The sequence below is a fragment of the Hetaerina americana genome, unplaced genomic scaffold, assembly GCF_022747635.1.
Source record: "Hetaerina americana unplaced genomic scaffold, ioHetAmer1.1.p SCAF_4, whole genome shotgun sequence".
Lineage (NCBI taxonomy): Eukaryota > Metazoa > Arthropoda > Insecta > Odonata > Calopterygidae > Hetaerina > Hetaerina americana.
In genome coordinates this window covers 102,466,179-102,481,312 of record NW_027286985.1, presented here as the reverse complement: position 1 = coordinate 102,481,312, position 15,134 = coordinate 102,466,179, and the positions used below count along the sequence as shown (strand labels likewise).

Sequence of the window (15,134 nt, the reverse complement as noted above, 5' to 3'; positions counted from 1 at the left end):
CTTCATTCAGCCATAGAGAGTTCTACTGGCTTTATATATGCTTCATTACTAATGAAAGTCTCAATATTAGAAATAAACATCACTTACTTGTTGGATGCTATTGGAAGAGGGCATGCGCAGATCAAACAGTCAAAAGGAGTGCCATAAGTGGCATTCCCATGGAATCCTTGGACACAATTCTCACAATGATCTCCTGTTGTGTTGTGTTTGCAGTCCTGCAAAAATTGAAAGTTTGCTATACCTGCTCATAACAAAATAGTTTGTCATTTCCAAATGACAAAACATTTGTTTAAACAGAAGAGGTCAATTAACAACCTAGACTTCAAATATTAAACAGAATCTTTATCTAGAAAATCTAGGAATTACACCAAGAGTATGCAATAACATTTCCAACTGAAAGTTTTCCATTGAAAAAAGTGATAGCTTTATTTGAAAACATTGACAGATTTTACTTTTTAATTTACAAGAGAGGCTACTATTGAAAAGGCATTCATTTTCATACAAAAATCCTCAGGTGCTTTTTTAACTTTTAATACAGCCAATCGCATTGTAGAGAACATAATGGGCACATAATCTATTTAAAAAGTTGACAAATATAACAGGAAAGCATAGGACCATAACTTTACACTGATACTTTGAAAATAGAGGGAGAAAAAATTAGCATGAAAGTTTTTGTAATGATTGGCTTGCTCCAATCATAATATCTGCATCACAACAGAGAAATCGATAGTAGATAATATATTTTGTTCCTAACTATTTTATATCCAAATAGAAAGAAAAAATATGTCTGAGCCTTGTGGCATAATAAATAAGTGGAAATGCTTTTGGCACAGTATTTCCTTCTATCCACCCAAATGAGGAGATTAATTTCAACATCAGGTTGGAAGCAACCCATAACTACATCTTGTATATGCACTAAAAGTATGGTTAGCACTTTAGATAAACATAAAATAATTGCTTGTAGCTTAACCATTTACTGTAATATCTATTTAATTGAAAATTCAAGGGACTAAAAAATCGATTCAAGGATTTTAAATAAATAAATTTATAATATTTGTCAAGTAAAATCAAATTAATATTTATCTGGAAATTTTTCATTAATTTTTTATACTGTATTCAGGAAGTAGTTGCTTGATACCTTGAAATTAAGTAAACAATACAAAATCTAATGCCTACTCAAAGGTATGAATCAATGAACCATGGGCTTCCATCTTCTGGCCTAACTCACAAAATCAGCTCAACACACTGTATGTATTGATAGAGGCTCTGAATTCATTTGCCTATTCCTCAATTAAAAAATCTTTTAGCATTTTATCTCTTGGACAGTTGGGATAAGATAATTTGCATTCAGGAAATGTCCTGGTCATATTAAGGAATGAGATTATGGAACCTAAAATAGCTATAAGTTTCATCTACATCAATCACATGGTTTCATTTCTATGGTCAATTGAACCAAACTTTTTCATATAGAAATGTAGAAAACTTGAATTTTGTGCAGTGCAGTACACTTCTATTTAAAAGGCTTAGCACCAACACAGATCAAAGCTGAGTAGGATGGATGGAGTTCATGGCACATGTGCTCCTGCATTTGCAACTGCTTACAATTGAGTAAATGAGTTTAAACATGGCCATACATCCAAAAATGATGAACATCGTTTGGGACGTCCAGTAGAAGTGACTTCCTCTCAAATTATCACAATCCTGACAAGTTTCTATTCATAATTGTTGATGAAATATGGTTAAACTACATAATACCATCCAGAGACAAAGAAACAGTGGGTTTCTAAAAGTGACCCAGCTCTGAAGAAGTCAAAGATGTTGACATCAGCCAACAAGTTGGTAGTCACGGTTTTTTGGGATGCACATGGAATCATTTACATCAATTGCTGCAAAACAAACAACATTATACCTGAAGATTATCATGTGTTGTTATTGCCCCTTTTGAGTGAACAAATCATGAAAAAAATGACTTAATTTGGCAAAGAAAAAATTCTCTTCCCTCAAGACAATGCACAGAAGCACAATTGGGCAGTTTCAATGGCAAATAATATGGAATTAAAGTTTGAAACATTACTACACCCATTGTAGTCACCAAATTCGGTTCCAGTGACTTTATATTTTTCCAAAACTTGAAAAATAGCTTGGGGGAAAATGATTCACACCGGACAAGGTCATTACTCACACAGAAGCTTATTTTGAGCGCCTTCCAAAATCTTACTCTTTGGATGGCTCAATAAAAGTCGTAGAAATACAGGACAACAAATTATCAAGCTAAAAAGTGATTATTTGGAAAAAACCTACCAAAATAGTTTTTTCTATTTTTTCCTATGACTTTTGCACAACCCACATTGAAGAACCTAAAAGACCATGTGCTCTCATACATGATTGCTTTACACTTTCCTTCTCCTTCTTCACTTTATGCATTTTGCAACATACTTTTTATGTATGCAGCTTTCTATTCTGTTCTCATGAGGACACAATGACAAGTTTTGCGATGGATTTTAATGTGACATGATCTTCCAAATCAGATCCTTAAATTAAGACCATTCAGCACCCCACAGTTCTGGATGACCCTTGTCCATTGCAAAGAAGTGAGAGGAAAGTTTCCTCATATACAAATCCACTTACTATACAAAGGCCAGTGAGAGGATCACATGTATCAGCATGACCGTTGCATTGACAGGGAATGCAGAATCCACCATATGTCCCCACTTTGGAACGGTAGAAGCCGGGTGCGCACTCTTCACAGGATAGACCTTGGTAGTTGGGGGGACAACTGCACTGCTCAACAGACAGAGCCCTCCCTGCCCGTGGGTTGTACTCCTTATCAGCTGTCTCCAACACCACTTGTTCCAGCCTAAAGCAAAGAGGCAATTATTAGCAAAGCCTTTAATATCAAGGAAAATTTCATCGATTTTAATTTGTGGTCAACAAAATTCTTGAGAGAAGAACCTAAAAATATTGAGTTGTACATGATATCAATACAAGAATAATAATGTTAAATAAAAATATATAATAATGCACTATATTTCCCAGACCATAAGATGCACTTTCTTTACTCTAAAATCTAAGGTCAATATAATCATTAATGGAGCAAATTCGATTTTTGTTCATACATTTTTCGATTACATTTAAAACATTTTTGATAGCACTACTTTTCACTAGGTGAACCTTTTTTATAGTGACTGGAGAAAAAAGAAATGTTCCTGCTCAGCAGAATTAAAAATTTATTCACAACCAATTTTGATATAGAGCATTATTAAGCAAACGTCAATGGGCCAGAAGATGATACCCTGTTTCAGATAGAGTGACAATAACATTTTTATTCTGTGGAACAGCAAGGTTTTTTTTCTTGAGCTAAATTTTTTAATCTTAACCCTCTTAGTGCTGCCTTATGCCCGTGGTACTAGCGAACCATGCCAAAAAAAGGAGGGTAATTTTATCAAATGTACCATCGGAGGGAAAAAATTATTTTGAATTCAATTTTAAAGATATCCACAATTTTTTTATTGTATAGTAACTTAATTGGGTAACAGTAAGGAATGAATTTTACATCATCTTACAAAATAATTGTGGTTGTTTTAGTCTACTAAACAGGAACAATTTTATTACCAATAAGAATTTGATATTAAGAAACTATACTAATAAATTTTTTGAAATATTTTATCATGAAAACACAATTTTTATTTAAAAAATTTAACAAAAAGGTATGCGGAAAATATTATGATAAAATAAAGAATTACTTTAGAGTTGCATAACTTACTGTCTGCTTCTGCAAAGTCACACATTTTGTAGAAAAGTCTGTTCTTACAAATGTTGTCGAATCGTTCATCTAACATCTATTGCTAACCATACAAATGCTATGCACTCCTTTTTTACAATTAATGCACACTGTTTAGGACCTTTTCCTCTCCTGGCCATGTATCCTGCCATAAACTACACAAATATTTTCTTTTTCTCCTGGTAGTTGATACAGTCCGGCATTTGAACTACCTACACGAGGAGATATGCAACACTCTGTCTCCCCAAGGTATTCCATCTCAAGTGACTCAATGATACTTGAAATGTATTGATGCCACGTCATTATTGTCATTGGACTATTTTCTTCATATACAATAAAGAAAAAATAAAAACATATTTTCTTGAAATCGCACTTGATTCAGCCGCACACTCGAAAGGGAAAAACAGCACTGAAACTCAAAACAAAAAAAATGAAATGTTCTCTGCATACTATCAACAATGTACTTTCCATCTCAAGGCAGTCAAATAAGCAAGCCCTGTCAGAAAGAGAAACACTTGCAATTTCATCACATAATAAAGAGCCCGAATGACTACCTAGGATGGAAGACAAGGGAAAGCAATATTTATTTTTGCACAGTAATGCTTTCACTAGCATTGTATTGCCCAAGTCTTAGTAGTTTGTATTAAACAGATTCATCATAAAACCATTCAAAAGTGCAGAATTAAACAGATTCATTTTTCAGTGGGATTACATAGTGAAAAAACCACTCAAGGAAAAAAACAAGCGTATCATTAGAATGAGCTTCCTCACATGTCAACAGTTCAACGTAAAAATTACAGTAAGATTTATACCTTTCGAGAAGTATTTAAAATAGAAAATAAAAATTAAAACGCTATAATATGAAGCAGAGATGTCATATTTATGATGAAAGAAACATTTTCCAAGATAAAATAAAAATTGAATAAAAACAATAGCTTACATTTGAACAGATATATTGGGGTGCCGAACTTTTTGCCCAAGATGCAAAAGCCTATATATGGGCCAGCCGCACTAAGAGGGTTAATTACCTATCATTGCCAATGGCACTATGGGTTTTCTCCCATAGTGAAAGGCAAATGTATCACATTAAAAGAATTATTTTCGAAAGTCCTAAACCTTGCTCAGAACAATGACAACATTGAGGAAGAGTATAGGAAGCTCACTTTGTGTTGAGGCTGGGCTCCCAATATGTGGCCTTAATGTAAATGCCCTGAAGGTTCTGGAGCACTTGCATCAGCTGCTCACGTGTTGCTGGGAGGCCATTTGGCAGAATGAAGTTAATCTCTGTAAGGTCAAGGGTGGCATGGTAACTCTCATCTGCTGGTGGCTGCTCCAGTGAGAAGTGAAGGAGGTACATGTCCCACCCATGCAGGATAACATCAGCCCCACTCACAGCACTACCTGGAAATTGTAAAGGGAAGAAGAATTATCAGATGGAAACTAAATGGAGAATATGACTTGCCGAGGAATATGACTAACACCTGGGATTTTTTATGAGGTGGCAAAAATAGAAGCAAACATGGACATTGCATGAGAATATGATTTTTTCCAGCATTTTTAATTAGTTAAACTAATTTTGTTAATTTAGAATAGACGAAAAAAGTAATCTAAATTAAATTCAGTAAAAAATTGAAAAATGTTTAACAATGCCAACCTGACTGTAGAGAATATTTTTATGACCTGTCACTTACCTATAATATTCTACATTAATCGCATTCCATATGATACATGACCATTTTTGCATGGAAAAAGGAGCACTTAGTATATGCCTAAAAATTAATTTGACATTAGCCTTCACTAATAACTTCAGTGTGATTTTAAAGCAAATTGCTTAATTAAGACATTAAACAAAAGACAGTAACAAATTGAAGATAATTTTAATTAAATAATAAGTATTGTCAATGCTCTTCCAAACTTCAGTGCATCTACATTGATCCAACCAAATTTCAAGGTATCTTAATAATGCTATGTCAACTTATATTTCAAGCAACAAAGAATTACTGTAGAATTTACATGTATGAATCATTATCATCTATATTACATATGAATGTCTTCAATTTTGCTTCAGGTTCATCATACTTCAAGAATTTTGATGCCTTTACACCTTTAAGCCATATAGCCTGATTCCTTTACATTTTTCTACAATTTTCCAAGCTTATGCTATTGTGTTCAACATTGAAATTGATACATCATGTTTGGTATCCAGGGACTCATAAGTGCCTATATACAGTGTTATATTGAGAAGTATACAGTATGTAAGAGCCAACTCTTAGCACAATGTTCATATTATCTTCTAATGACAACAATTTTCTCACATGTTTATTTGCCATTTTAAAATATTTTTTTCACAATTGTTGAAAGGAACAATTCAACACTTAATAATACATAAAGTAAATTTACTATGAACAGATGTTAAATCCATGGCAAAATTGCATGAAGTATGAGAAATAATAAAAAGAAGAAAGAGTGCTAAAAATTTAAAGCACAGCAAATAAGAGCAATGTCAGCTTATTCCCCGATATTACAACAGAGTAGTGGCCAAATAACTTCTAATTGAATATCTTTATGGTATCCACAAAATTTTGCCTATAAATGTGCCATTCATTCTATGAAATTGCTCCATTCAAAAACAATTTGAATAACAACAATGAGAATGACTGGCATACTTTTTTTTAAGGTTATGATACTGATGCTGTGTACTAGCATTAAATTAAAAACATATGTTTTAACCAAATAAAATAAACCAATATACATAGCTCATGTTTTTGTACGTGTGTGTGTGTATGTGTGTATATAGTGTGCCAGCTTGCTTCTTGTCCATTTTAATAAACTGTGGGATATTTAATAATTAAAAAGGATAAATAGTGGAATGAGATTTCATTTAAAGGATTAAAAAATTATATTTATTTATCGACTTAATTGGGCGAGGTTGGGACTAATAGTCCCTTCTTCCACCTAACCCTACATTACAGACATTTGACGACAATCACATACAACCAAGCCCTAGATGGAGGGAAATCCACCTAGGTGGGAATCGAACCCACGACCTTTGGGTTGGTAGGCGAGGACGTTACCCCGCCGCCACCGAGGCCGGCCTTTGTAAATCAAATAAAAAATTACTGGGGGCATAAAAGCAAGGTACACAGTGTATTTACCAGGGAAACCAAAATGAGAGACAGAAAACTACTAGGATATAATTAGCTTTGGATAGGGAAGGAATGAGATCACAGAAAACCAATCTAAGATTGAAATAACCAATCAAATGAAAGTTTAGCAGGTCAATTTCGGTTGAAATTTGATGGCTGTAGCATTCCATTATATATCACTCTATAATGAAAGTATTTAACTGAAAATTAATTTTCTACTCTAGTCAGCTTCATAAGAGTAAGTTTCTATCATTCATGCTGGGTCAATGGATTGATAAAGATAATGGACTTTTGAAAGATTCTCACCAAAAGGACCAGGTGAATAGATGACTGTGAAATTCAAAGTTCCACCATATGAGGTAATTCTGTTTCCAAAATATGCAGCTGGGGCCACAAAATATGCCACCTTATCAAACAATTCCTCTGGAGTTAAGTCAGCAGATACAACACCACCAGATGTTTCAGGAAGGGTGTTGATAGGTTCAACCAAAACCTGGGAAGCAACATTGCCTCCACCAACATCAATGGAAGCCAAATACCAGTCTTCCATTCGAGATACCTGAAAAATCAATAAAATTGAGATGATTGGAAGTTAAATAATAGCTTAAATAAATGCACTTCATTTCAGTAACTGCAATGCACTGCCTATGATGAAACACTAATTTTTTGCTAGCAATTATGAATTTAGGTAAAGATGTTCACAAATGGACATTTTACTAAATATATTCTATTTATAATAGTGGCCGATATTAAAAATTTCCATTTCATAGGCATTCAATATATTTCAAATTACATGCTGAACTTGAACATAGGGTAGGGATATATGTAGGTAGCCATTGATCAGTGAAAGTTACACGTTCAAAGGAGAGGATCAAATTGTTTCTACTATGTTATTTGTTGTATAACATGAATTTATTATTCCCAGAAAATTATAGACTGTGGCTGTCTAAGGTAGCAAGATTTTGAACCTTGGATCCTTTATCTTCACCCTAAAATGTAAATAGGGATAAAACAGGTACTTACAACAGGGATTTTTTTACACATGCCAATTTTAACAATAGAATAAGATGCACAGTAAAAAATCCAAGGATGAACACCTTTAATTAGAACCCCAAATAGTTACTTGAACAATGAGCTATTTCTCTCTTGCATCAGTATAAAATGCAGTTATCATTAAATAATTCAAATAGTGAATTCATTAACTTTTTAAAAAATTTTATCCTCTCTTTATCTGATTTTCTAACAATGAACATAAGTTGGAGAACCAAAATGCAAGGGGTGCTCAGTGTGGAAATAAAATATTGTTGAATTTTAAGGTAATAATCCTATACAAAAAAGTTACTTTGAAAGCCATCAGCAGCAAGGAAAAAGATTATATGAGCAAAGAAAAAATGTATCCTTCCCTTTAAGATGAGATGCGTTAAAAGTCAACTAGAATAAAAACAGTACAAATATTTACGTACATATGACCTGTATAGAGATGAGCTAGAGCAAACACTTGATCTTCCAAAGCAAAAACATTTGGTGCACCCATCTGGATTCTTCTCCTGAATGTTGAAGGTTCCCTCTTTACAAATGTCACAAGCCAATCCATTCACATTGTTCTTGCAGAAGCATTCAGCAGAGTGCTGTAAATATAAAAATTCCACAAATGTGTTACAGAAATAACTTTCATCAGAGTACACAATATGCCTTCTGATGAACTGTTTTGACACAGAGCAATAAAACTCATTTCTGTGAGTAAGAAACTATGTTAACCGAAAGTGGCTCCCCCACCTGATCACATATTTCTGGAGTGGTTCCCCTGAGATCACAGCTACAGAGTTCACAGAATGGGAAGGACGAGAAACCAGCAAGGCAGCTGTCACATGTTCTACCAACAACATTCTCTTTGCACCTGAAGTTGAAAAGAACATTCACGTCAGAGTAAGATATAAAGAAATCTTATTCAGATATATTTATGACATGAAGCTCAATTTTTTCTCGAAATCATTACAACCAAAGGGTTGCAAAATGATGGTGCAACAACTTTATTTTTTTCTCAACTTCACAAAATAATATATGCAATTGCAATCTACTTTTCTAAAAACTCACTTGCAAAGACCTGTGAGCAAGTCACATTGCAGATTTCCTCTCTCAACTCCAAGAGGATTACAATTGCACTCCTCACAGCCAATTATTTGGTCATAGCCATACGTGAAAGGGACACACTGGTCACAATTTTTCCCAGTCACCCTTGTAGGGCAGATGCAGGAACCTGAAATCACAGGGGAATTTGGGATCAATGAAAGTACAAAATAAGTTAGAGGTGGAGCTAGTCTGTATTTTAATATGAAAAAAATGACACTCCATTACTTACAGCTTTAAAATGAGTATAATAATGACTTCATGACATCTATTTTTTTAACACATAACTATCAATATCTTTCTCATGCCCCATGAAATTCATGGGTAGCATCTAAAGTAATACATTTATGTTAGGTAACATCATGGTATGTAAGGTAACATCTTTGTTTGAATTAGATGCCTTTCAATGTATGTTACTAAAGAGGTCAATCAGCTATTCATAGAAGTGTTACAACTAATTTAATTTTTTCATTGATATTTCTTTAATTATTAAACTTTGAAAAGTATTATAATGCAAGTTGGTAGTCCATAACAGCATTAGGAAAATCTGAAAAAAACATTTTCCTAATTAAATGTGTGAGTGAGATAAAAGTCAGAAAATTTTGTAGTGTGATCTTTAAATATAAAACTTGGGGAAATGATGTATAATCACTGAAAAACACATAATTCCTACTATTCTTCATACATTTAAATTTTTTACTGATTCATTAGCCAAGTATTTTGTGACTCTTGTCATGATAATTTTGATGTGATGTGTGTTAGTCCTGACTGAGTTTGAAATGATGAATCTCTCTTTGTTGAGCAACATATCAGTCGAGTCTGTTCAGAGCAGAGAACCCTTTATTGCTACTGCTATGAGGATTGACTGATAAGTAGTACCCCTTTTGGAATTAAAAAATATTTGATACATATTTTCTTGAAAAAACGTTTTTAACTAATACATATTTTCTTGAAAAACATATAATATGTAAACTACAAACCTTAAACTACAAAATTTTAAAACTACGTTTTCATCATACAAACATACATTTGTTATAATGTGTGACAAGTTTTTGTGTTCCAGCTTCTCTACTGCCAGTTCATTGAGAAAAGTATGTAGTCACCCTTCTTTCAGTTCTTCATCACTTCGAAATTTCGTTCCTGCCAAAAGGTTTTGTATTTTTGCCAAGAGATAAAAAATATGAAGGAGCCAAGTTCGGGCTCCATAGTGGATGGTTGGAACTTTCCTATTTGAAAGTTTCCCTAAGTTGTTGTGTTTTCCCAGCTGTGCAAGGCTGGGCATTTTCATGGAGGAGAACAGACACCCCAAATGCTCATCATCATGGATGTTCTCCACCCCAAGTTGAAATTTCGTTATTGGCACTGAACAGATAATTCATCAATAACAGTGTCTCCGTAAACTCCTTTGATTAACTATAATAATCACATGGACGCACATTTCTTGTGTGGAGTAATCTGATCAACGGCCTTAACTTCACAAGTGGTGGTATTTTCAATTATCTTAAAAAATGAGGAGCACTCACAGAAACAGCAAAAACAATGACAGTGCTATGAAACTTCATACACAGTAAGCAGACAAATAACTGAAGGCACTTGGCATTTGAGCAGTGGCTATTCACATTGCTAGTGCTCCAACAAACTGGTACTATGTTCCAGACAACCCTCATATATGAGGGCATGAGTAAAGTCTGCTACAATTACAACAAATCCTGTACTTAGCAAGCCAAACAAGCATTAAGGGCACAATCAGGCAATAACAAATAGAAACACACAGCGTTCTGTCATTGTGGAATACATTGGGGAAGAACCAGAATATCTCATTAATCTGGATGAAACAGTTCCTGGTCTACGGAGAATGATAACTGAGCATTTGATATTTGCCCAAAATCTACCATAAAAATTCTCAAATCTCCATTAAAATATGTATCGAGAAGAAAAAAGGAAAAGTGCAATCAAATATTTGGAAATATATTCCAGTTGTAACCTTTCAAAAAGGGAATGGAGATCAACTACTCAGAATGCAGAAGCCATAAGATGGCTGTAAGTAAATTGTGGCACATTTCAGAGCAATTTCCTTATAAGTCAGACCTTGGGATGGGGAAAAACTGAAATTGAACTCAACTTGAACATCTGAGCAACATTTACCTATTACTTGGTACAATCAACGTTTTTGCCACCATGCACACATTGCTAAGAATCAGGCAGGGAAAAATGAGGTACAAGAAACCAATATAAAGAAGAGTACCTGTTTCTGGATCACATACTGCAGTGGAGGGGCAGCTGCATGGTCTGCAGTCTGGGAACCCAAAGTAGCCTGTCTTACAGTGCTCACATCTCCTCCCAATTACATTCGGCTTACAAGAACATTGGCCACCAAACTTCTCACACTCAAAACTCAAAGAGCCTTCTATGTCACAATGGCAAGGCAGAGCTCCATTATTGTAATCTGATGTTATAGAGAACACTGCATCCTGGCAAAAACCTGAAATGATGACCATGGTGATTTCAGTCAAATAATACATGCACAACATTTATTAAATCATTATAAAGCCCAACTGAAATAAATTAAGTCTGTTGAATAAATTACTAGTGCCTGCCAACATGTAGGCAAACTTTTTCCAAAGATTGGCAGTTATTTGTTATAAATAAAAAATAGATGTAAAAGACAAACACTGTTAACATTCATTCTGGAAGAATATATTTATATTTGTTACATATCATAAATATATCAATAAATTTCTATCAAGTGAATTTCATCCAAATGTCGGCAATTGAATTTAGGGTTACCAAAAATTAGAACAATCATTAAACAATTGAATTGGAGTTAATTATTTCACCTTATTTTAAATTAAAAATTTTTGTGAATAGATATATGAAATTGGGAACAATGGATAAATAATTTGACTTGAGGAATTTAATAAACTTTAACAACTTGATTTTAAATTTACTACATGTTACAGGCTCAGTTCATCCTGGTAAAAAACTATAACCCATAGAGCTGTCATTTTTTCAATACCAGATAAACCATACCCTTAAATTTTACAACAATTGATTCCATATAAAGAACTGTCAAAAAATTTTCTAGTATATTTTTAGAAGTTATATACTTTCACAGGTTTTTCATAATCAAAATGAAAACACAATTTCCTCAGGTTTTGCTTGTTTCCTGCAAGCAAAACCTGAGGAAACCAAGCAAAACCTAAGGCTTGTCAAAGTCCTTAAAATCAATTATTTCATACAATGGTCTCTCACATGATTATAAAATAATATTCGTTATTATGACTATTTTAATGCCCACCTTTGGTTTGACTATCCATATGGAACTCATTCTTTCCACACTGTTTTAAGAAAAGTCCTGTTTGATCCAAATTTTGCTCATGCAAAATATTTTCAGTAAACTGGTCGGATGGTACCACAATCACATAATCAAGCCATACGGTTTTATGGTTGGGTTCCTAAAATAAAAACCAATTCTGACATTCATGAATCAAATAAAAATACACCCATATTTCAACCCATTGCATGACTATATAAACAGATGAATCTGTGGTGTTGTTTCCAGTCAATTAGGTATCCAAACCATTCTGTTCTACCATTGCCTACCTTAAATGTAAGAAGGAAGTTCTCCATCAGCTCAAAATGAATGTTTCCATTCGGCTGCTGTACTATGGACCGGCAACCAGATGATGATGGACAATGCTGAACAGGAAGTGATGCTTCATAGATCTGGCCATTTTGAACTAGCACATCCACATCAAATTCTATCATAAAAAAATACAAGAAATATTAAATATGGGTCTAGGGCACTTACCACTGTCACATAATGGAGTTTAATTTATAAAATATCCTTAGTTTTTCAAGTGTCAATGAACATAGTGAATAAATCAAAGAGAAACTACATATATCACTTGGGCAATAGTTTCTAGGTTGTGGATATGATACCGAAGTATTCTTCATAGTTTATTAGGGCTACTAATACATATGAATTAAAATTAATTTAATGTATACATAGAATAGACGCATTCAAATTTTTGTAACCTGAAACAAAAATATCAGAAATTTTAAATTTACTTTTTCCTTAATTGAGGCTAATCAGTGCATTCAAAACATAAAGGAAAGTTATAAGAAACGTTCAAATCAACTGCAGGAGATTGCATGACAGTATTGAAGTCATCTGCAAATGTGCATTTAAATACAACAATTTCAAAGTTTGAAAATCATTTCCCTTGACTGGGATTTAAACCCAAATCCCTGGATGTCTGGCCCAGTGCTTTAGCTAGGAAGCCCCACAGATTTGAAATAAGCTTAAGAGCTTAAAATAACCTAGTATTCAAAGGCAACACATTCTCCTGGCAAGTATCTAATACTTTCCTATCTTAAAATGCCTGTTAACCCAATTTGATTAACAAGGACCAAGCGTGATTCATTTTTTTAACTTGGTTTTCTTTCTTCACCTATATGCAGGAAATGTACAGGTAGGTGAGTACAACTGAGCTCTTGTAATTATTTTTTCTTTTTATTCCTTCCTCCTGTGAAGGTAGGTAGTTCTTTTGCTTTCATATTCAGTGTGCCCTCAAAGAATACAGTTGGAGGGAAATTTCCTGATAGTATTTGATCAGTCATTGCAAGCATACTTCATATTGTCTACAACTTAGCTTACCAAAAGGTCGGAAACAAATTTTATGATTCCACTACCTTTTTCGAGAGCTTTACTCAATTAGACCTTACCAAAAAACTGCAAGGACTGGCATGGCCTTTTGAATATAACAAATATGGCATCTGTATTACATCAAGCATTCCTATTGATATACATGTAAATGCATCAACTACTTCAGAGCATTGGAGAAATTCAGAAAAAAAACTGATGGTTTAACTCCATAAAAGCACTTAATGCATGATTAGGAATATGATCAATGAGATTATACCACTGATCCCCCATTTATTTACACCCATTGAAATATCAACAATTTTTTAAGATGTCAGTATTGGAATATTACAAAAATTAGCATTAAGAGTCAGAAAATCTACCATTTTTCTGGTGTTCTACCTTACTTAAGGCTTTTTCATTGGGAATAAAACTAAATGGTTATAAATAAGAAACAAAAAAATTTAAATAGACATTAGAAAGAAATAAATTAGAGAGTTACAAAATAGTTGTAATGCCATTTTAGGTTTGTTAGGTATTTTAATGGAATTTGGTGTTGTGAGGAAACCTATTACATACATAATTTCTTTTGAAATTGGCAAAAAATCTATCAGATCATTGAAATAAATTTGTATATACAATAATTATGAAAACTTTGAGGTGAGAGAAATAGAGTGCTAGTGAATTCATTCTCCATCTTTTTTGTTTCTGTCTGGTTCATCCTTGTTTATGAAAATGGGGATTTATCTGTCAATATTATTTGGCTCAGGGAAGATGCCTAACTTATTGTCATTCTTTCATGAGAGATATAAGGTGTTTGCACCCATGGAAATAGATGCAAAGAGTTAATTATTCTACATGTATTGTTATGTCATTAACTTGCCATTTTATTCTCAATTGGAGAGTAATATTGGAAGGGAGGGAGTATAAGCAATAAAATTTTCATGTCAGAGAGTTTGAGGCACTTACTTGATCAAAATTATATACTCTGGGATGCCAAAACAAATCAGAAAAGGGTGCAAATGCCACTGGTAGAGAATTTGATTTGCGGCTTTATGCTAAGTGATAATCATTTATTTTGAAATTATTAGATAATTGAAAGTATTTGATCAGGTACATCAAGAACCCATGACATTGAATATAAAGTCTAATTGATTTCCTCATATCTCACCTGGGAATTCTGGCTGGTAGAAATGGATAACAAACACGTATGAACCCTCCTGTGGAACTTTACCGATGACATCAACCATTGCATCCACATGATTCAAATAAATAAGACCTGTAGAATTGTCTGAAATGCCAGTAGGGAGTTTAGTAGGCATCTGATCTTCATTGCCTAATTCAAACTCAACCTGGATGGAAAGAGGAACAGATTCAAATTTCAAAATCAATATCAATGTCTTACCTTAAGAAAGTGATCATTTGAGTCCAAACA

At 33.6% G+C, this 15,134-nt stretch overlaps 1 protein-coding gene across 1 annotated transcript in view; it reads right to left on the bottom strand.

The window, feature by feature from the left end:
* LanA (laminin subunit alpha) overlaps positions 1-15,134 on the bottom strand; it is a 147,546-nt gene that overhangs the window by 60,653 nt on the left and 71,759 nt on the right. Inside the window, exons 20-30 of the mRNA XM_071590876.1 lie at positions 14,871-15,051; positions 12,658-12,815; positions 12,353-12,509; positions 11,300-11,536; positions 9,022-9,184; positions 8,704-8,824; positions 8,391-8,555; positions 7,234-7,486; positions 4,945-5,182; positions 2,629-2,857; positions 88-215 (exon numbers count right to left, since the gene is read on the bottom strand). Of these exons, the coding sequence (XP_071446977.1) occupies positions 88-215; positions 2,629-2,857; positions 4,945-5,182; positions 7,234-7,486; positions 8,391-8,555; positions 8,704-8,824; positions 9,022-9,184; positions 11,300-11,536; positions 12,353-12,509; positions 12,658-12,815; positions 14,871-15,051 (2,030 nt within the window). The remainder of the gene's footprint in view (positions 1-87; positions 216-2,628; positions 2,858-4,944; positions 5,183-7,233; positions 7,487-8,390; positions 8,556-8,703; positions 8,825-9,021; positions 9,185-11,299; positions 11,537-12,352; positions 12,510-12,657; positions 12,816-14,870; positions 15,052-15,134) is intronic.